Source organism: Zootoca vivipara, chromosome 17, assembly GCF_963506605.1.
Source record: "Zootoca vivipara chromosome 17, rZooViv1.1, whole genome shotgun sequence".
In the NCBI taxonomy this organism is placed as follows: Eukaryota; Metazoa; Chordata; class Lepidosauria; order Squamata; family Lacertidae; genus Zootoca; species Zootoca vivipara.
The window spans coordinates 35,126,208-35,149,360 of record NC_083292.1 but is presented as its reverse complement, the minus strand read 5'-3'; the positions used below and the strand labels follow the sequence as shown (position 1 = coordinate 35,149,360).

Sequence of the window (23,153 nt, the reverse complement as noted above, 5' to 3'; positions counted from 1 at the left end):
TGGCGACAAACTGGGGGTGGGACTTTGTGCAGCCCAAAGGACAGCATTTCCACATGGGTAACCTCAGCAGAGGGAGGGGCCAGAGGCAAAAGTGGGTAGAGCAATGGGTGCATACTGTACAAGATCACCTTTGTACAGTAAGCTGTTGTTGTTGTTTAGTCGTGTCTGACTCTTCGTGACCCCATGGACCAGAGCACGCCAGGCACTCCTGTCTTGCACTGCCTCCCGCAGTTTGGTCAAACTCATGTTCGTAGCTTCGAGAACACTGTCCAACCATCTCGTCCTCTGCCGTCCCCTTCTCCTAGGTTTTATTTATTTATTAAGGGAGGCAGGTGGTGCTGTGGTCTAAACCACTGAGCCTCTTGGGCTGGCCGATCAGAAGGTCGGTGGTTCGAATCCACACGACGGAGTGCGTTCCTGCTACTCTGTCCTAGCTCTTGCCAACCTAGCAGTTCAAAAGCACGCCAGTGCAAGTAGATAAATAGGTACCGCTGCAGCGGGAAGGTAAACGGTGTTTCCATGCGCTCTAGTTTCCGTCACAGTGACCCGGAAAGCTATGGACAAACGCCAGCTCCCTCGGCCTGAAAGAGGGATGAGTGCCACAACCCCATAGTCACCTTTGACTGGACTTAAAGTAATTGTCCAGGGGTCCTTTACCTTTACCTATTTATTTATTTTTATTTTAGCTATTTATTAAGTCTATGTGTTCAGTTGAAGACCACATTCCAGACAGGAAAAGCACTCAAGGAGGGTGTGGAGCAGGGCTGCTGGTGTGTGTGTGGGGGGGGGGGGTCTGCAGTGAAGTGGCCTGTAGTGAAGGGACGTGGCCTGGAGAGAGTCCCAAAGGTCAGAGAGAAAGGCCTTGGAGGGCTGCAAACCTCAACGTTTTCTTTCTTGTCCCCTCTGTGCTCCTGCGCCTTTCCTCCGCAGCAGTCCAGCTCGGCCGTCCCCTGCCAGCGCACCACGTCGTCTGCCATCTACATGAACCTTGCCTCCCATATCCAGCCGGGCACGGTGAACCGGGTGTCGTCGCCCCTGCCCAGCCCCAGCGCGCTCAACGACGCCGCCAACTCCCAGGCGGCTGCCAAGCTCGCCTTGCGCAAGCAACTGGAAAAGACCCTCCTGGAGATCCCGCCCCCCAAACCGCCCGCCCCTTTGCTCCACTTCCTGCCCAGCGCAGCCAACAGCGAGTTCATCTACATGGTGGGGCTGGAGGAGGTGGTGCAGAGCGTCATTGACAGCCAAGGTAAAGGCCAGTGTCAGGGAAGAGAGCAGCAGCATAGGCGGTGCCACTGGGTTGAAGGAGGGTGTCAGAGGGAAGTGAGCTGGAAATCCCATTTCCCATGCCTCCTGATTCAGTGAACAGGACCAGGAGACACGTGGAACTAGCCTATTGCTGTCCACCAGGGGGCCTTTTGGAGCCATCCTGTCACAGATAAAACTTTTACTTACTGGTATGCTTATAAGATTTTTTAAATCCAAAAACTTTTCTTATTCTGCTCCGGGGTAGCCTAGCAATAGAGGCAAACTAGGCCACACTCACTCGCATTCCCCCTCCTTTTCTTTGCATAAATGAATGTTTAGCTTGTGCTAAAAGTCGTTGAAATTCTGAACCCTGGAGGTCTTCTCTGCACACACACACACACACACACCGGCCTGGAACGGTTTCTGAGAGAAAGGTCCCCCGTGATGCATCTTCTCTGCGTTCTTCTACCCCTCCTTTCCCAGGCAAAGGTTGTGCTTCCCTCTTGCGAGTGGAGCCCTTTGTTTGCGCCCAGTGCCGCACGGACTTCACCCCGCACTGGAAGCAGGAGAAGAACGGCAAGATCCTGTGTGAGCAGTGCATGACCTCCAACCAGAAGAAGGCGCTTAAGGCTGAGCACACCAACCGGCTGAAGAACGCCTTTGTCAAAGCTCTGCAGCAAGAGCAGGTGGGTCCCTGTTGCCCTATCAGAGGGAGGGAGGGAGGGAGGCAAGCGGGGTAAATCCAGGTGAACTGGAAGAGGTGCGTGCTTCCTGTCCCTCTGAAGAGGAGACATAGCTCAGTGTCAGAACTCTGCAACCAGAAGGTGCCAGGATCATTCCACAATGGCACCTCCACAAAGGGCTGAGAAGAGGTTCCCTGAACGAAACTCTGGCAAGTTGGTTTCCATCAGTTCAGGCAACACTGAGCTCAGTGGACTCAGTATTAGGCAGCTTCCCATGTTCCTCATTGCTCAGTGTACATTTTGAAGGGCTGTAGCTCAGTGGTAGAGTGTCTGCTTTGCACGTGGAAAGATCTGGGTTCAATCCTCAGCATCCCCAGGTAGAGCTGGGCAAAGATCCTTGTTTGAAGCCCTGGAGAGCTAGTCAGTGTCGGCAGCACTGTGCTAGGTGGATCCAATCGTCCATTGACTCTTTATAAGGTAACTTTACAAGGTCCCTGTTGAATTCTTCGCCTGTGTTTTCCCCTTGCACATTTATTCAGCACGAATAAAATGTTTTGGAAACCAACTTCGAAACAGTCATCCTAGCTTCCCCTTCCTCTTCTTGACCCTTACCCCTTGGGGCACAGGGATTTGTAGTTTGGGGAGGCAGCAATCCACTGAAATGAACGCATGGGGTTAGATTGGTAAGATTCACTCCCAAGGAATGGGAAGCAGTGGGAAGCTAAGTTTTTTCAGGCCTTCTTGAATGCCGGAACTGACCAGGCTGAGCAAGTGTTAGCTGGAAGAGAGCCCCACCAGCACAAAGGCCCCATATCATGCACTCACCAAGCTAGCCAGTTCCAGTGGCTGGCACACAACCCGGGCTGTGGATATTAGACTGCAGGCAGGATCATCCGAACGCAGGTTGTTTGCGGGGTGGCCGGGTGGCCTGTGTGCTGCCAGATAACAGCCCAACTCATGACCAGCCTCTTCTTTTTCCCTCCCGCAGGAGATAGAGCAGCGGTTGCAGCAGCAGGCAGCATTGTCCCCCACCGCCACTCCCGCCAGCGTGTCCAGCGTTAGCAAACAGGAGAGCATCATGCGACATCACACACTCCGCCAGGTGAGAAGCCCTTCCTCGCCCAGCCCCTTTTGGCAAAGTGGCCCCTTTCACATCCCACAGCCGCCAACTTTTCGGGTACCCCCTCCCCTCAAAACAGCCTTCTGATCTTGTCCCCCCCCCCTCGGCAGCCCATTCCCCTCCCCACCAAAAGCAAAAGGTTGTTGTCATGTGGTGTGTGGAGGGAAGACCATTCAATCCGAACATTCAGCAGCTGCAGAAGTTTTGTGGCCTGCTTCTGAAACTTTGCCGGCCGCTCACTGGCAAACCCTCTCAAAATAACCTTTAGCGAAGGAACGGAAGACGGCGGGCTGGTCCTCTGTAACGATAGTTAAACAGACAGGACTAGCTAAAATGAAGGTTTGAGAGATTGTGAGATACATGATTTATGATACATATGAAGCAGCAGGGAATTTTTTTATACCCTCTCTCTGCTGCAAGAGTTCCATGTTTTGGAATGATGGAATATTGGAAAAACCTATCTGAAAATAGATTAAGTTTAATAATACACCGCTGAGTAATACAATTCAATGTATCTAGATACGGGTAGGTAGCCGTATTGGTCTGATGCAGTCAAAATAAGAAATAAAATAAATGTCCAGTAGCACCTTAGAGACCAACTAAGTTTGTTCTGGGTATAAGCTTTCGTGTGCATGCTTATACCCAAAGCTTATACCCAGAACAAACTTAGTTGGTTGCTAAGGTGCTACTGGACGTTTGTTATTTTTATTATTTCAAATTCAATGTATGTTTGTTTTTATTATGATGATGTAATCATCATTATTCCTACCATATTTTTTTGACTGTCAGTTGTTTGGAACTGTTTTTAATATTGTTTTAATCTTTAATTGTTGTTAACCCACCCTGTAGCCTTAGCTAGGGTGAAGGGCAGGTAATTGATAATGCATCTTGTGTGTGTGTGTGTGAGAGAGAGGGGGGGGGATGAACACTGGAGGGTGGTCCATTAAGGTGAATGGGGCGCTGTCCCGCCAGCTTCAACCAGCCCACCTGCCTGCCTGCACAACCGGTCCAGGGGTGGTTCTGGCTCTGCCTGCCATAGTCTCTGGCTCCACACACTTTTGGTCCCCTTCCTTCTTCCCCACCAGTTCCAGCAGACGCCAATCACACCTCCTTTATTGAATGCATTTGCTAAATTGAGTAGCAATAGTAATATTGAAAAATGAAATGCAGCAGAGCTTTGAGAACCCTGTGTGTCTTATGCAAACATTTATCTTAACCCTCCACACAAAATTTCTATGCGGTCCTGTCCACTCACAACACGTCTGGTTGCGTGCTGAGTAATTCTCGTCGGCAGAAAATGAATCTCCAACTCAGCACTGTGAATCGCCAAACACCGAGTGGAGTTGGGACCCAATGCTTTTATTTGTTTGTGTCCCACTCAATTTCCTGCTGTTCTGTTTCCTCTCTCCAGGCGCCGCAACCCCAGAGCACCCTGCAGCGTGGCATCCCCACCTCGGCCCGCTCCATGCTGTCCAACTTTGCGCAGGCCCCGCAGCTTTCTGTGGCAGGAGGCCTTCTCGGCATGCCAGGTAGAGCCTTCCAGAATTTGGGGGGTGGGGGCAGAGATGTGCAGATAATCCTGCCTTAATATATATCCTGCCCTCTGCCAGCCGATCCCAGCGGAGGTCCCACAGGAAGGAATCTTTCAGCCCCCGGAAGAGAGAATGGGTTGCCCAGATGGGGGGGCAGTTTTGGGGTGGCTGGTACACATTCAGACCACACGGCTGAACCTTTGTAATGGGCTGGGGGGGCCTGTCACAGTGAGGGCCAGATAGTGTTGGAAGGGAAGACCAGTGTATTGCAAGACACACGGAGACATAAATCCCTGTGCCTCAGGACAAGGGAGGAATCAGTCTCTCCTTTACATGCATTGAATAATGCAAATGATGCGGACGATTTTGTTGAAACATGGCATCCTTTTACTGATAACCCTGAAGAATGACAACTACTGAAATCACAGATTGGGCTTTAGCAAACTTAACTAGATGGATCTATCCTGGAGTGGGGAGTGGGAGGCGAGTTAGGGTTCTGTTCTTGTATCTTTTTGCTCTTTTCTGAAATTGTTATATATAGGAAATTTTTAAAATGTATTCTTTTTTTAAAAAGACAGGAAATAAAAAGGGGCACGTTTCAGCCAGGCAAAAGCACTTCAGAAGGGTGGAAATAGGGGCTGGGCAATGGGATTGGGAGGGGCCGCGTTTGGGCCTGAGGTTCCCCACCCACACATGAGACACATTCCCAGTAGGAATTGGCTGCCTGTGTCTCATAGCAGAAACATTCCTACCTCTTCCTCTTCCCAGGTGTCAACATCGCCTACCTGAACGCCGGGATCGGGGGCCACAAAGCGTCCAGCCTGGCAGACCGGCAGCGGGAGTACCTTCTAGATATGATCCCGCCACGCTCTATATCGCAGTCCATCAGCGGGCAGAAATAACGCCAGCTGCGCCCCCCTCCCCACCCTTTCCCCACCCACCTGCCTCCCCCCCCCCAATCCATCGCATGCAGTGCCTGTACTGGTGCCTACCATATGTGGAGGAAAAGACAAAAGACAAAAAAAGACAAAAAAGAAGACGACAAAAAAAAAACCACAAAAAATGAGAAAAAAAGACAAGAACATTTTAAAAAAAAACACTTCAGTGACCTGCCCTCTTCCGGAACCAACTCTCCCTCCCGCTTCTCTTCTCATCTCCGGATTTTGTTTGTGGGGAGAGGCCAGGCGCACCCGTCCCTCCTCCATCCCTCCTTCACTCCGTTCCCGAAGTGAGAACGCGCCTGCTTGGATCCTGCACTATACACTATGTTAATGCTTTGTTTTACGCTCCCTTTTATTTTATTTTTTAATTTGTAATGATAACGCGTAGAATTTTTAAACTTGTTGTGTTCTTATTTTTATTTCCCTTTGGCTTAAAATGGACGGCTGAGAGAGAGCGCACCTTTTTTTGGTTTCTTTTTTAAAAAAAAGGAAATCTTCTCTAGAGACTTTGAAAGGCTCTTCCTCCTGAAAGCTGATCGGGGCTGACTCAGGGCTTTCGGCAGAGTTGTTACAGAGGCGCCCCGAGATGGGGAGGTGCAGGCCACCCCCATGGGTGTGGCCAAGCATCTAGAAGGCACAGCCCTGGAAGCTGATGGCGTCTCAGAGAGTCATCCCTGGTTTGGGTGGGTTTCTTTGTTTCCAAAGGAGTGGGCTAGAGGGCCATGAGCTTGCCGTTGGCAGAGGGGGGCACGCTTCTCTGAAAGGTCCATGCCGGGGAACTGACGCTGTCTGCGCCCTTGGAGAGAGGCCTCCGAAGACGAACTGTGTTGGGTTCTTTCAAACGCGCTTTGGCTCTTTTCACCCCTCTGGGCTGTCGGCTTCCCCCAAGCTTGCCCCCCCTGTCCGGTCTCCGTTATGCCGCCCCTTGCCCAGGCCAAAGGAGCTCCAGGCGTCATGGCGGTTCCCCAAAGTGTTTCTCCATGTGCGGAGCCGTCTCTTCACTCGTCTCTCCTGCACCGTTCGTGCCTCGGAGGCCACCGTTGACGGGCCTTGAACATCTTGCAGTGTTGCATCAGCGGAGGGTACCAGAACGTGAAACCGGCCTTCTCTGCCCACCCTTCAGTTGCCGGGGGAGCCCCAACGAGAGAGAGAGAGAGCCAAATGTTTCCAGGTCCACCACTGCCACCACCTGCAGGAGGAGGAAGCGAAGCCCTCGAGGTCAGCCCCGGAGGCATTGCCCTGACATCGAACCCTCGCGAGTGGAGAGCGAATTGCTCAGTCACATCCCAGGCCACTGCAGGAGCTCTTTGAGCCCTTACTCCACCCTGCTCTGCTTTGTTTAAATTTTCAGCTTTTTCTGCTCTGCTCCTCCAGTTGTGTCTCCGGTCTGAAGCGATGGGGCGGGAAAGGGAGCATCCCTCTCTCCCTCCCGGGGTTCCCCCTCCCCGCTGGTCTTTTTTCCTCGCGTCCCCCTTCCAGAAGCACTGAATCAAGGACCCCAAAGCCCCCTGAACTCGCCCACACAGGCATCCCAGCCGGCACTCCCCACCAGGTCTGCGGTGTCCCCTCCCCTCGCCTGCGCTTCCTCCCCCCCCCTCCAATCACTGAGCACTTAACAAAGAAACAGAGGTGGGAGGAACCGCCAGATACTTTTCATAAGCTAGCAGAAGGTTAGCATTGCAGGTGTGTGTCGGTGTGTGTAGATCGGGATAGCTAACTCTGAGGTTCTCCCGCTCTTGATGTTGCCAGGCCAATTGTCCCATCCCTAGGTTATGGTCCAAGCTCCCTGGGGCTGGTGGGAGTTGGTGTCTGGCCGCATCTTTGAGGGCCACGGGGTTAACTATCAATACACACACACACAAGACATGCATCCCAATAGTTTCCGTTTCCCTGGAAAGCTTTTTCTTTTTGCTCCAGGATCCTTCCGACTGTAGAGATGCCGGCAGGAAGGTTTCCTTTGAAAGAAAGAAAAAAAGGTTTTGCTGCGTCTTAAGATATCTCCTTCACGTGCTACACCCTTCCTCGCCTCCTTGAGGACCCCGAACCCTTGCCCACCCTCCCCAACTTGCTTAAATTTGATCTGCGATCTTCCCCCACCCCAAAACAAGTGCCATTGCCCTCCCCGCACCCCTTCCCCCTTTAGAATCGGGCGTTGCCAAGTGTGAACCAGTTCTAGCCACCTAGTGTTATTGGGGAGGGGGCGGGTATCCTTTTGGTCTTGTGTTGTTGTTTTCTATTAAAAAAAAACATATATGGTGATGTAAGAAATGTGCAATAATTATTGCCTCTGCCTTTCAGGGCCCAGGCAGAGGCTTTGGTGGCAAGCATTGAACGGTAGCAAACCAGCCACTACTTTGTAGTTTTGGGGTGGGAGGGCAAGGATTAGCCACTCCCCCTCCCCACCGCCATCACCACACTGGCGTGGCATATATGGCTTTGGCAATAGGGCAGAGGACTTCCCCACCCCACCCCCCGGAAGAATCCTGCGTATTGAATCAGTGCTTCTCTCTTCCCCTGGCTCCTCCCAGTCTTTTCCTACCCCAAAGGGTGATCCCCAACAAAGTTCTTCTCCAATGAGACTCCTTGAAATTAAGGAACCTAAGCTAGTCATCTCCCACCCGCCAGGTCTACTCTAAAACTAGTAACAACCCAAAGTTTGCCGTTCTAGATCAGCCAGCCAGAACTCTTCTCTTCCACACTGTTTCTGTTGGGACCACCTTTTGCCCTGTGTGCAAAATGTCCCTCTCCAAAAGGAGCCTTGAGTCTGCTCAGCAGACCAGCCTGAGGACCGCAGTTGGAGTTTTCTCACCTTCCCCCAGAAGAGGGTCTTCCCGGTGGCATTAGCAGCGAGCCTCCTTGCAGAATAAATTCGCTCCTGGCTGAAACTTTCCAGGCTCAAACTTTCCAGGTTGGCAAAGATATATCTCTCTCTTTTTTTGGAAGCAGATGTTTTGGGATGAGGGAGAGGCACTGATCTAGGAAGGATTTTTTTCTTCACCTCTTTTTTTCTCTCTTTAGCACAGAGAGGGGAAGAATGGCTCGGGGGGGGGGGCATTTCTATAGGGGAGAGTGGGGAGACTGCCCTACCTTGTGCACTCAGGCAGGTAACTCCACTTTCGCTTCCCCCAGGAGCATGTCTCTTTAGTATAGAGCAGGATCATGGCCCTTTGGCACTTCTGCCCAGCTCCCCATCCCCTCAGTCCCCCTCTTTAAAACAACGTCCCTTCCCAGGATGCAATATTTGCCTGTGGCGGACACACAACCTCCCTCCTTTCCACCCACCCCATAAATCTCTTACCGTACTTTAAAATTGATTCCCATCTTCCTGCTTTCCTAAAGCCAACAAATGTCTTTCTCTCACATATACACACAAACCCATTTCTCTCTTTTGTTTTTCTGAGGGGGCGGGGGGTTTAATGTAGAAAACCATCCTTTTTCACGGTACAGAATTAAGGGTTTCCTTTTCCATCTTAGGGGTTTTTTCTCTCTCTTTTCCAGATTAGTCATACGTGCTTTGTGGTTGATGGTGTTTTTATTTTTCTCCCGCGTTTCTTCCATGGGGGGTGGGGAAGAGAGGAGAAGCATAACTCGCCTCCCTCGGCCTCTGTTTCACACTCCTTCCCCCCAACCTCAGTTTTTTCCTCCCATTTTTTTCGCTCCCTTTCTCCTCCCCCACCCCACGACGAGCTCTTCTTAGCTTAACAATACTTGCTGCCGAAATGTTATAACTAAAGACTTTTCTTCGTTGTATATAAGCTATTTCTTGACACATTTAAAAATAAAAAAGAGAAAACTGAAAAAAAAAAGTTTGGGGGCGGGGGTGCGGGAAAACCGACAACAAAAAACAAACCGGGGGGGGAATTGTACATTTGTGTAGAGAAAACAAAAACGACAAAAAGAGAAGACAGCTTAGCCATGAATATTGTGAAAGTTCTTTAACGTCCTTTTTGTAGTGTGACCTTCTTTGTGTACGGCGTTTAAAATGTGCAAAAGGCAGTTTCCTGGAGATAGGGGGAGGGAGGAGGCTGGGGTGGGGCGCTATGCAGCTCATGTCGCCCGCCCCACACTTTATGCACCCCCCACCCCCCCAAAAGCTGAAATGGACTTGGTGGTAGCCATCATTTCCCCAAAAGGTGCCTTTTCTTTCACTTGTTTCAGAAGCAAGGAGTCCCATGAACTACCAGCATGCACACGGACTTTGAGCCTTGGTAGAGGCCACAGGCCCAGGGGCTCCCTCCCCAAATACCCGCCCCCCAACCCCAAGTTTTCACAAACGGGGGATCAAAACAAATACTAGTATTAAACTATAAATGTATTTGCACTGTTTGTAACGAATGCTTTAGGCTTGAGACAGCATACACTTCTCTCGACTGTTCCGCATCTGGTGTCCAGAAACTCAGCCCCCTCCGACCCCAATTTCCAGGGAGACACAGTACTTCTCCCTCCATCTCCCCTTTCAATCATTTGCTGATCCCTCTCGGCTTCATCGCCTTTCATTCCTTCCGCCTCTCAATGATCCGCTTTCTATCATCCCCCCCCCAAACCCCTCTTAAATATCAATAACATTCTAGGGACTGTTTGATATTCTTTCCCCTGCACCCCAAGAAAGTGCATGCAAGATTTGAGTTCCTGAAAATCTTGGGTTTTTTAAAAAATTATGTGGACCGTGCTTCTATCCCTCATGGTTCCAGCACACAAGCAACTCCTGCGAAAGTTTCCACTGCCCAGGAGCGCAGAGATTGCGCTCTGCTTAGCTAAGCTGTTCATCCAGAAGTGTTTGTGTGCATGCATGTACATACAGGGTCCGATACAGGAAGGGAGAATGTGACTCGTTCCACATCAACCGGCCATTGCCAAACAAGTTCAAAGCCCATCAGTGCAGTGGGAAATATTGGGCTTAATGTCTCTCATACAAAACCTTTGTCAGCTTCAGCTTCCCAAGGTTCTTAACGTGGGAGTGGAAAGGTGTAATAGATTCTCTATGAAAGGCAAGCACTCCAGTACCTTTGAGATCCGTTGAGTGTGAAGAGAGCCGCTTAAATGCCTTGTCTGTCTTAATTGGGAGCCTGAAGTCTTTGCATGCCAGCACGTTCTGAGCAGAGTCTCTCCTTAACTTGAGGGCCATCCTTATGAGCTGTCAGACCCTCTTATGGAGGGCTCTTAAAGAAATGGACCTTGTCTCTTATCTACTTTGGAGAACGACAATTCCAGAAATGGACCAAAGTGCTGCTTTCGCATCTTGTGCAGCCCTTCCAATGCCTTTTGTTTATTTGCCCTTAAGATTCCAGGGCGTCTGATTCCTAACACTCCACAGAAAGTTTGGCTCCTTTTTCCAATGCTATTTCATTCCCCTTTGGGCCAAATCGGGCGTTTGGGAGTAGCTTTTTGACTTCTTGGTCGGTGTACTCTTTTTATAAAGCCAAGCTTCTCGTCTTTATGACATTACTAAACTCAAGAGGACTCCAGCATTTAAGGGCTGTAATTTTTACAGCCTTCCATTATGGGTGCATTCTTTGTGACCTTCTGTCTTGCCAATATCACCTCTCTTGAAATTTATGTTCAAACCCCCCAGGTACGGAGGCTTCAAGGAAAATCTGAGCAAAGCTGTTGTGAAACCAGCATGTGTTCACCATTGATTTGAAGGATTGTGTGTGTGTGTGTGTAACCTGAGGGACAGAATCACGTTTTTAAATTTTGGTGTCACATGACGAGCCCCCAGAGCTGACTGAATCAGTCCATCCCACGTTTGAGTTGCAGCATGCTGGATAACATTGATGGTAGCCGAAAGGCACTTTCTCACCTTCCCATACTTCCTGGTTGCATGCAGTGCTATTCCCACTCAGAGTAGACCCATTGAAAGCAATGGGTGTGATCAACTTAGGCCGCTTTTAATTTCTGCGGGCCTGCTCTTGAATATACCTTAGGTGTGCACAACCCTGTATCTTCACATCTCTGGTCCCAAACTCTGGTCCCGGAGATGTCTGCCCAGACCCCTCTCCCTCAACCATTCAAGCGATGGCGTGGTCCCAGTTCCCCCCTCTTCTGTCTCCTGGCCTGAATTCAGGGACCCACACCCCCAGTTGAGCAAAGTGTGCAGAGGGTGGGAGAGTCAACCAGATGAACATCAGGTTGTCCCTTTGCCGCCTTGGGGATGGTTGGCTGCGTGGGGAAGGAACGTGTGGGAATCCTTTGTCCCTCCTGATGTTGCTAAGCGACAGCTCCCATCCCTAGCCATTGACCGCGCTTGCTGGGGCTGATGGGAGTTGTAGTTCAGCAATATCGGGAGGGCCAAATGATTCCTACTTGTGGGGTGTGGACTCCTGGTGCCCTCCCTCACCCAAGCACTTCTTCCTTGGCCATCTCTTTTCAGGACCTGCAGCCATGTTTACCATTCCTCCCAAAGAGGCTGTTGACCGTGAGTCAATCTTACTCTAGTTCTTGAGAACCAACTACCACCTCTTAATACAGTCATAATTTCCCACACACACACACATACTCAACTTCCACCTTCTCTTTCCCCCCCACACTCCCATTGTGGATCTTGTATCTCGTAGGGGTCCCCCCCCCCTCCCTGAGCACAGCATGAGATCTCCTGCAAGGATCACAGCAAATCCGGGGAAGTCAGTTGCAACCGTCCTACAGCCATATGTTACAGAGGCAGGGTTCAGCTTCACCCCCTTATCTCTTTGGGTCAAGAGCAATGGTAGTCCCCTTGCTGGGGCTGCCCAAGGGCCTAACTTGCCAGGGAGGCCCTTCCTCTCCTCCCCACCCCCCCAAAACATCCCATTTTGCCACACTCCCTCTTCAGCCTTCAATTCCTCTAGCTCAGGTGGGAAGCTGCAGCCCTCCAGATGTTGGGAACCTGTGGCCTTCCAGATGTTGCTGCAGTGCAGCTCCCACCATCCCTGACCGTTTGGCGCATGGGCTGAAGCTGATGGGAGCTGGAGGTCCAGCAACAACCAGAGGGCCACCGATTCCCCATCCCCACAGCACGGGGGGCTCACGGCACCACGAGTCGTTCCGTTGCAGGAGCAGGGTGTGTGTGTGTTAAAAAGACAAAAATAAAAAATAAATCATGAGGCTTAGCGCGCACACACACCAATTTGAAACCCAGGGCAGCGAGAGATGGCTGAGCTCGGGAGGGATCGGAGAGAATTGCAGCTGCAAATTATCGGGGGGAAGGGGGCAACCTTGGTGGAAATCGGGCCTTTTGCACAATTTTAAGAGGGCTTTTAATTTTAATTTTCCGCATTGTGTTTTTGAAAATCCGGTTTAAAAGGAGGAGGAAGGAAGGAGGAAAAAAAAAGCTGTTTAAATATTGCCAATTGATTATGCAGTGACCTGATTAAAAATAATAATAATAAGCTAATTTTTGGAGAAAGGATTAAAAAAAACTTTGTAATATTTATCACTTGCAAGCTATGTTTAATAAAGAAAGGAATGGTTTATACATTTTGATGTGACTGGCGCATTTTGGATTTGCTGTCGGGGAGACGCGGGTAGAGGTCTTTGGATGCAGCACAATAGAATTGTTTAAATGAATACTTGTGTTTGCATATGGGTCACCGAGCAGCATCCTTGGGCCGGGGGCGAAATCTTCAGGGAACGACTCGCCTCTGCCATTGGTCACTCGCCCAACTCCTTGGGTTAGTCCCCCTAGTGGTGAGGAATAGCTAACACTGCCCTTCTAGCTACAGGTAGGTAGCCCGTGTTGCTCTGCCGTCGAAACAAAAATAAAATAGAAAAATTCCTTCCAGTAGCACCTTAGAGACCAACTAGGTTTGTCATTGGTATGAGCTTTCGTGTGCAAAGCATTTGGGACTTTCTGGTTTAGAGAAAAGGTGAGTTAAGAATCTCCGGCCTGCAGGACCTCCTTTACAAACTCAACTCTTGCCAGTTGTTTGTGGATGGATTTGTGAGCATAGGGTGTGTGCATGTAAATTCAGTGTGCACACAGCTTTGGCTCCGCCCATGGGTGGCTTTGGCCCCGCCCACCACTGGCATGAGCCCCACCCATCTTGCGGCTGAAAAGGCTCCCCCACCCGACTTAATCCATATTCTCCCCCAAGGTCCTGGGACCAAATTTCCTTCCCAGCCTTGCAGCTGGAGAACTTCTTAACCGGAGGGGGAAATGGGGACCTTCAAAAAGGGTTCTGAGGGGCCACTAACTTATGCCTCTTCCCCATAACTTAAAAAAAAAAAATCACTCTTCAAAGATTTTTTTAAAAGCTTTTCTCATCTCAAGGCGTTTTTTAGTCTGTGGAAGTTGCATTCCAAACTAGGTGGGTGAGCAGTGAATGCCAGTTTTTTCAGGAAGCCCTCCAGAATTTGCTTGGGCTAGTTCAGTTACGAAGGTAACTGATGGGCCATTAGGATATTATTATTATTATTATTATTATTATTATTATTATTATTATTATTATTATTTCCTATCTCGCTCTTCCTCCCAATGGAGCCCAGGTTGGCAAACATGCAATGTGTAAGGGTTAAAAATAAAACGTTTAAACGCTGTCAAAACATTTACCTGGGAGCAAACTACAGAGATGTTTTGACACTTGAAGTGTATGTTTTTTAGTAACCAACTTAATGCTCGTAAGTGGTTTTAATACTGTGTTTTAGGGCTATAACCTGCCCAGGGACCTTATGGGGAATGGCAGGAAAGAGATGATTAAAATAAACTTAGGCTGTAGTCCTGTGTTATGTGGTTTATACATTTAAAGCAGTAGCATACCACTTGAAACAGCCGCAGCTTTCCCCAAAAGAATCCTGGGAACTGTAGTTTGCTAGTGGCTCTGAGAGGTTTTAGGAGGTCACCACACATTTCTCCTACAGAGCCACAATTCCCAGAGTGCTTTAACAATCCAAGGGGACAGAACAGAACAATACCAGATGGGCGGTGTATAAAAAATAAATTATTATTATTATTACTACAGTAGGAATTGTAGCTGCGCTAGGAAAATAGGGTGTCTCCTATAACATCTCTCGGCACCCTAACAAACTACAGTTCCCAGGATTCCTTTGGGGGAAGCCATGACTGTTTATAGTGCTGTGGTGCTTTAAATGTATAGTGCAGATGGAATCCAAGTCTACTCAGAATATCCATTGCATGTCCTGTCAAGAAACAATACTTTAAAAAAGCCGGACTCATACTTTTAAAATTTTGTTCTGTGTGTTTCAGATTCATTGCCCTATGTCAATCTCTGCTAATGGGTGAATCTTCCATTCCTCCTGCCCCTCCCACAAAAACAAAACAGAGTACAACCAAGAGTTGTTTTGCACATTGTTTTTTTTTTAATTTTCAACACAAGACAAGAAAGATTTCCAGACATCAACCCTGCATCCTTGAGGTTTTGAAACCTTCGGTGGCTACCTCTCTTTTGAACTGAGCTGTAAAATTGGGGCCACTGCAGAAGGTGTGATACAAACGAGTTTACTCTTGAGTAGGAATGGGAGAAATCTCTCCTGGCAGTTCATTGGTTTTGTTTGTTTTAAATCACAAAAACAAGGGGCCAAGTTCGCATAATGGTGTAACTTGAAATAAAAATAATTATGAAAAAGTCATTTTCAAATTCAGAATGGAGGTTTTTTTTAATTTTAAAAAGAAACCTTCAATAAGGTGAGTTTTTAAAATGATGCTGTACGGTACAACATAACAGAATTTTCACTTTTTCAGCGGCATCAAAAAAGGGGAAATTTAGAATTAAGTGAAGTTTTGCAGGCCAATTTAAGTGAGGAGAATGTTTTGCCAATTCCAACTTTCCCCTTCCCTTTGCACATTAAATCCCCCGTGGTAATGGGAGGGAGTTCAACATTTGGTATCGTCCTCCAAGTTGCTCGATCTTGTTGACACCTAGTTAATTCTTTGAATCGGCAGAGGAGCCCCCTGGAATTTCAAAACCACAAAGTTGCTTTTCCGTTTGTAACCACCAAGCATTGAACAGTGATGGAGAAGATTTGGGGAGTCCCTCTTGCATCTCCCCACCGCACCCCCCAAACAAACATTTATAATGGTCCCACTTCCCTGCTCTTCTCCCATCACCTTGTGGCCGTACTCTCTCTCTCGCATAGGACGTTAGCTTTTCCGCGGCCAGGGGGCCTCCCTTCTCCAATAATCAATCTTCCAGGAGGACCCCGGGCCGTGGCTTCTTAAAGCTTGTTTACTTTGTTTCACAAAACAGAAGGTTTTTTCGTAACAAATTTTAGGTTCAAAAGCATTTTCTTGTCTCATTGGTAACTAGCCATTTCCCCTCCTTTACAAAGATGGGCGTAGTCACAGTGGTTCGTCGGAAACTGAGGCCAGGCTTCAAAACTAGAGGATTCTGTTGCCAACCCCAAAAATCTCACGGATATGTCTTTGGGGAGTGTTAAACGTTTCGAGACAAGGGGCATTTTTTAGGCTGTTAAAAGCTCCTGGCTGGGTGTGCTCCTTCTGCTCAAAATATCCACCGTGATGAATGTGTATGGGTTGCTTTTAAAATGGGTTCATATTCTGGGAGCTGTTGAATTTTGGGTCCGAAGTGTCTGTGCTCGATGGAAGGTGACCTAACGTCATAGACTACACTTCCCCAACCTGGTGCCACTCCAGATTTTTTTGGACTGCAGCCAAGCACAGTCTGTCATCAAAGTTGGTGGGACTTGGAGTTACCCAGCAAGGCAGAAGAAGAGCTTAACCGGGCAATTAGGTGGCAAGAATGATAATTTTTAATATGTTGTAGCACTGGGAATTTGGTTTAAGTTAAGCAAGGTAGCTGGTCAACTAGTCACCTATGGTGAGCCAGACTCTCAGCCAGGTGTGGAACCTTTAAAACAGGACAAAACCTGTCTCTTTTTTTTTAAAAAAAGCGATAAATGGGTAACCTTTAATATGTAAACAGGTAAAACTTTGGGGTCCGAAGTGGCTACCACTTTTTCTTTTGCGCAAATGACTTTTTTTTTTTTGTAAGTTGGCAACGTTTATTTGCCAGCCTGAAGTAGAACAGAGTGGGGGGAAGGTGGGACGGTTTAATTGCTGGAGAAATAATGTTCTATCTAGAGGGGGGCTCTAGAAACAGGTCCTTTCAAGAGAGGCCTGTCTTTGTTCCAACCCTCCAGATTTTCGTAAGAGAGAGAACCTATTTCTAGTAGATGTTCAGATATATATTAGGGCTGCCGTGTTTCAGCTGGTTAATCCAGTTTGAGAAAGAGGAGGAGGGATGCCTTTTCTGAGATGGTGTGGGAAGAGGAAGTCCCTCCGGTGACCGAGAAAGGATGCCTCATTTGAAAGCATACCAGGAGTGGGATTCCTTCATCTGTGAACTGAAAGGGGGGAATACCTCTTCTGAGATGACATTGAAAAGCGGATTCTTTCTTGTATGAGCAAGAAGGAGAAGTGCCTCTTCCAAGAAGATACGAGAAGAGGGATTCCTGAAAATTTAACAGCAAGTGCCTCTTTCTGGACAGTGCATGCTGTTGTGATACATGTATCATCTTAGGAAAACAAAACAAAACGGGTTTGGGGAAGGGGGTTAGGGTTAGATTTAATTGGTCGATTCATGTGTTCATGGTCTTTAATCATGTGATACCCCTGATATAACGGATTATGGCCAGTATGCACAGAATTCTGAAACGAGATCCTCCATGAGCCAAAGGAGGCTTTTGACTTGGCCTTCTAGCAAGCAGGTTTTGGGAAAAGGTGTTTTGTCCTCTGACATCAGGCAGAGTACGCTGACTTGCTTACAGAGTGGAATTCGTCAGTTCCACAGAGCCCAACATGTCCCAGATCTGGGTCTAATTTGTTGGCATGAAGCTCTGCGGGCCGATATTTACTGGAGGGTTCCTTATATCTGATTTTGCCACCACTGTGCGTTTGTTAGGAGAGCCCTTTTCGATACCAGGGCACTGGAGAAAAGAAAGAAGGTTTTTTTTGTAAAGAAACTTTCAATGTGAACAGGTGGGGTTTTTTTTAGAAGCTAAAGGAGCTGAGGATGAGGCAGTTCTTCTTGAAAAGCTCGTTTAGTTGCAATCAAGTATTGTATATTTTTTTGCTGCAAGACCTTAGGGGTACAAGATTTCCAGTGATAAAATGGGGAGAAGATCAGGCAAGATCCATTCCTGAAGAAGTTTTTCTATGTCTTTGTCCATATGGAAAAATATGTACGGTATTTTGTGAAAATACACTCGAAACTCAGCATACCTAGTGACATTGCGTCACATGGAGATATTTTAAACCTCTTCAATTGGGAATATAAATTTCAATGGCTGTGCAATTCCTGCAAAACAGATTTGTGCACATCTGTGTCGTGGGTAATTTGAGGGATGTTTTTTCAAAAAGATAAGAGTTATTTCGGGTGTTTGCGTTCACTGTTTGAGCCCTGCATTGTGCATTTACTGGCATAACTGAACAGATTTGTTGGCAGTCAGCTCACTAGTCCTCAAGGTTATCAGCAAATCCAGATTAGCTGATAGCTTGCTCAGAAACAAGTTCCGCTGATCAGTTTTTGTTGTTTTACAGGGTCCCACAGTTGGCCTTGTTCCTAACGTGTGGAATTCATAATGTGCATTCCCCAGTTAAGCTTCCTGTACATTTGTGCTTGATGAAGCTCTGGCACATTGCCCTGTTGGTTCACATTCAGAGGTAGTTGACCTCACACCTGGAAGCATTTAAAATGGTCTTTCCCAATCTCGTACCCTTCAGATGTTCATGGACTACAAAACCCATCATCCCTGACAGTTGGCCATGCTGGCTGCAGGTGATGGGTCCAATGACTGGGTGTCGTTGGACTCAAACTCCCATCACCTGCATCGTGCATCTATGCCGAATGTGCAAAAGCCACTGGAGAAATATTCTTACTAATTCTGTTGGTCGAGCTCTGCCAAAGGTCAAGATTTCCCTGGCAAATCTGTTGCCAGAAATGGGATTTCCTTGGTTCCCTATGTGGCCTTGACTCTATTCTCCACTGCTTTCCCAATTATTTAAGTCTCTGGTGGTTTTCATTTCAGCGGTGCTGGACCATGGGCTTTGTAGTCTTAAAAGCTGTATGACTCACAGCAGCATGAGTTTTGGGTGTTGTAGGTTTGTTTGTTTGCTTGTTTGTTTGGGGGGCATGCAGGAGGTCCCAAATTCAATCCCCAACTTCTCCAGGTAGGGCTGTGAAAGACTCGAGTTTGAAATGTTGGACAGCTGCTGACAACCAGCAATAGATCATGGTGAGCTAGATGGATCACTGGTGTAACTTGGCATAAGGCAGTTTTCTATGTCCTTGCATCAGAGCTGTGCCATGGGTTTTGTAGTCTTCAAAGCTGCGTCAAACCCAGCATCGTGGATTTTGTGGTCTGTCCAACTCCCAAGAGACTGCGATCTACTCCCACTCTAAACGGGCAGTGATCTACCCATTGGATTGGCCAGAGTTGTTCAGCATTTTGGGGAGGGATGAGCCAAAGTTGTTGAGCTTATTTTAGGGAGAGAGATCAGAGTTGTTGAGCCTTTTGGGGGGAGGGGGGCGATCACTGGAGATCGCGAGATCGACCAGGGACAGCCCATGATCTACCAGTAGATCGCAATCGACCTGTTGGACAGCCCTGGTCTTTAAAGCTGTGTGAAAGCTTAAGTTATTTTTTTTTCACATTTATGTTTGGCCAACAATTGTGCTGCAAGATGGGGGGGGGTGTAATTTTAAAGATGTGTGATGAGCCAATGGAGCAAACATTCCCATATTTTAAACAGGTGCAAAAAGGTGATGCTTGAACAATTCTATAAGAGATGGCTTGTTTTGAAAGTTAAATAGTTTGAAAAGTGGCTTGTCCATAGTGTAACGTGAGCTGGGATTGGGTGATGCTGGATATGTGGGTTTCTCAGTATGGGATATGTTTTGTGCTTAACTAAAGTGTTTCTTGTGTTATCTCCTGTAAGGAAGAGTAGTTTGGTGTGTTAACTTTACAACTATGGGGAACATTGTGGTCTTTGTGGTAGGAGGAGCCTACATGAATAAATATGCTGGAATAGTGATGAATTCATCACAGCTTTGCAGCTCTTAATTAAAGCAAATTTCAAAGGTAAAAACCACCACCAGGTTTTCAATTACTGAATCATAGATATGAATATGCTGAGAAACTCAGAAGCCAAGAAGTAACTGGGCAATGGGGGGGAAAGGAAGATGCTGGCAAAGGGGAAAGCTGTGGTTTTCATCCTCTACACTAGGGTTTCCCAAACTTCGGTCCCCAGCTGTTCTTGGACTACAACTCCCATCATCCCTAACTAGCAGGACCAGCAGTCAGGGATGATGGGAGTTGTAGTCCAGCAATGTCTGGAGGGATGCAGATTCCCCACCCAGGGGAAGTTAAATATTTTCCGAAAAGGTTTTTAAGGAGATAAGTCGAAACAGGACAGAGATCTGTCATTCAGTGTCACCACTGGCAAAGAATGGATAAGAAGTTGTAAGACTGTTGTAAGAGCAGATCCACAGAGGAAGAAACTGTCAAGGCTGGCAGTGGAAAGATTGTAAAGGAGCCAGTGGTATGCAAAGCTTGGGGACCGAATATTCTACCTTGGGATGCCAGGCAGATGGTGGAAGAAGCCTTCTTCTGTTCAATGTTTCCGGAAACGAGCATCTCAAAGACTTGGGTTGGGCAGCTACTTTTGACATCACAATTAAAAAGTGGGCATCTTTGGTGAGGAGTCTGGTTGATGACTCAGTCCTTGTAAGAAGATACTTTAATGAATGTGGCTTTCTGCAAACTAGGGTGGCGGGCGCCAACCCTGAAAGGGGGACGGGTGGGGATTTCTTAGAAGGTGGCCTTGTAGCTTCTTACCAGACCTCAGCTGACGTTAGTAGATGTCAAGAGTGAGCTGAGCTGCATGTGAGGAAAGGGCTCAGAGAAATGAGTTCAGTTGGCATTTTAACACGGACCGACCCGATTTGCGATTCCTGAACCAGAACACAAACTGAAACGCAGCTCCCCGTCCAAATGTGGCACACAAGGATGTGTGTGTTTGCGAAAGCGAAATCCCAGAGTTCATCGTTATATTTGGGGAAGTCGCTTCCAAAATAAGAAGCCTATTAGCTGCATTTTCTTTTACACGGTTTTTGCCTGCTAGTAGAATATCTACGGAATTTAATGCAGGCTTCTATTTTTTAAAAAAAGAATTGCACAAACCGACACAAAAATGAGCTTAAGGTTGGGATAATGTGAAATGAAGAGAAAACAAAAGGGGGGCAGATTCAGCCCCCCCCTCCGCCAGCCACAGGGAAGCGAGTGGAGTCGCTCGAGTGGTTTCTTAAAGCTATATAGTCAATGTGTGACCAGAAATTGGACCACCAATGGGCATCTTTGAAGATCAGCTGCAACGGTTTTGAAAAGCACCTTTGGTTATGCTTAAATCGAGGTGGGTAACGGTGGATATATAAAAACCAAAAGGAAAAAAGGAGGAACAACAGACTCTGGGTTGGGCCCGTTTTGATTGGGCAATTAATTTTGACAGGAAGTGGGGTGCTGTTGGAAAGCTCCCCATTTCCTGTCTGCCTCTGGCGATCCCGTAGAACCATTGTGTGTGTCTCCGCTCTCTGGGAGACACTCGTCTATCAAAGGGAGGTGGGGAAATCTCAACTCTCGTCAACTAGGAAAAGACATCATTTTTGCCTAAAGCACTAAAAATAATCCAAAAGAAAAAGGTTGAGTATTATTATTATTTTTCATATTTTTTGGGTAGGGGGAAAGGGAAGAGGGGAAAGGGGAAATTTTGGTTATGATTCCTAGAGAAGGAACTAGGGTGGAAAACAGGGAAGAGGGGGTCAGCAAAGCTTTAGGAAATGTCTACCTAATGGTACTTTTTTTCCTTTTCCTCTCATACACAAAACTTTGGGTCGACAGGGCTTCGTTTTTCCGCAAGCGCACAGAGAGAATCACACCTGCGCGAGGCAATTTTTGAGGTCACTCAGACATGCGCTCTCTCTCGCATACAGTCTAACACTGGCTGACTGTGCTTTTCTTGGTTTGAAAGAGCTGACAATCAAAATCAGGAAGAGAAGGAAAGGACAGACGGAAAGGACACCAGCCTGGGCACTGTGAAGCCATGTTCACACGGACAAAGCTTAGGGGGCTTTTGCTGGGATCATCTAGACCACGTATGTCCACCTCTACAGTCCGAGTGGCTAAGGTGTTTGGTCTAGGACCCACGAAACCAGGATTCCTGCTCAGCCATGAATCTTGAGTGGGTGTGACCTTGGGCCAGCCAATCTCTCTCAGCCTAACCTACCTCACAGGCTTGTTGTGAGGATAAAATGGGTAGGGGAGGAGAACCATGTTTGCCGCCTTGAGCTCCTTGGATAAAAGGTTTGGGCGTCAAGAATATCACCCTCCTGGAGCAAGGACAGCACTTGAAGCCAAGGCTAAAGTTGTGAACCAGCAGAATTTGGAGAGTGCTCTGGGGTGGCCCTAAGGCGAGAGGAAAGCTTTAGTGGTTTACGAGTGGAGGCCACCAAGGTCTAAGACACAATGTCGAGTGTGCTGGCTTTCAGAGACCCTGATACCAATCGGTCAATAGATCAGTGTTATCGATCAAGCCACCAACTCATTGGCAATCAAGGTTTGTACATGCAGTTTCCAGGTTTCTACCCCTAAATGTTTAACGCTGAGGCTATGACTGCCCTACTCAGAGTAAACCCATTATAATTAATGGCTCTGAATCGGTTATGCCTGTTAACTTCAACCGGTATGCTCTGAGCAAGAGTAGCATTCGTGTACTTATTAAAAGTAGCAATTCTTTTCTCTCTGGCAGCCAGAGGAATGCTGAGCGTATTCCACTCCGAACAATAAAAAGGAGAAGAGGGGAGATGTGTTGGGCTTATGTGGCTGTGAACTTCATGGCCGAGCTTCCGGTTCGAGTTAAAACCCCGTCCGTTTTTTTTAAAGAAGCCTTCTGAGGAGGATGGAGCTAAGCTTCCACCACATCCTGATATGCCGGCTTTGGTGTCCGAGAAAAGAGAAAGAGACCAGGAAAGGAAGGAAAAGAAGAAAAGGAGAAAGGCGCTGGTGTAACCATAGTGTCTAGTCCTCTGATGTGGACACACTATGTCGGCCTCACGGTCGAGGCTCTTTAGCTCTAAGGGAGGTTCTGGAGGTAATTCTGGTTTGGGAGTAATTTGGAGAGCTAAGTTATTGAGCCTCCAACCATATCTTGGATGGCCTCCCTCAGGGGACTGAGGGAGTCCGCCCACAGCCAGAATCTGGGTGGGACATTTTGGTTCTGTCAATAAATATGTTCCCCCTTACAACTGAAGAGCCGCATGGCAGTCGTGCCGGAGGTCCCAGCTGCCGCGGCTGTTTCCAGAGGGCTAACAGCGGCCCCCTACGTCGTCGGCCACCGTCCTCCCGCTTCTGAGAAACGTCAAATGCTAAGGCTCTGTCCTCACACACGGTTAAAGCTCTACATCTTTGGAAAGCATTTCAGCAAACTTTTGTGTATCATCTTAAAAAATATTTGGATAGAGACGTCATATATATAATATATATATATCAAAAAAAAGACACTCTGTAGGAAGCAGCAAGAGAAGCTATGGAAAAGGGGAAGGGAATGTGAGGCTTTGGGTGAAGCGTTCCCCCCCCCCTGCCCCATTGCCCTCCTCAAGACAGGAGGACAGAGGTGGGTATTTGGGAG

At 47.9% G+C, this 23,153-nt stretch overlaps 1 protein-coding gene across 5 annotated transcripts in view; it reads left to right on the top strand.

The window, feature by feature from the left end:
• Positions 1-15,055, top strand: part of GATAD2B (GATA zinc finger domain containing 2B) — a 67,720-nt gene extending 52,665 nt beyond the window's left edge. For all 5 annotated transcript variants that reach the window (XM_035097919.2, XM_035097921.2, XM_060269451.1 and 2 more), the window contains 5 exons: positions 931-1,246; positions 1,729-1,931; positions 2,917-3,030; positions 4,460-4,577; positions 5,349-15,055. In XM_035097919.2, coding sequence (XP_034953810.1) covers positions 931-1,246; positions 1,729-1,931; positions 2,917-3,030; positions 4,460-4,577; positions 5,349-5,482 — 885 coding nt within the window. In that variant the 3' untranslated portion in view covers positions 5,483-15,055. The remainder of the gene's footprint in view (positions 1-930; positions 1,247-1,728; positions 1,932-2,916; positions 3,031-4,459; positions 4,578-5,348) is intronic.
• The last annotated feature ends 8,098 nt before the right edge of the window (positions 15,056-23,153 follow it).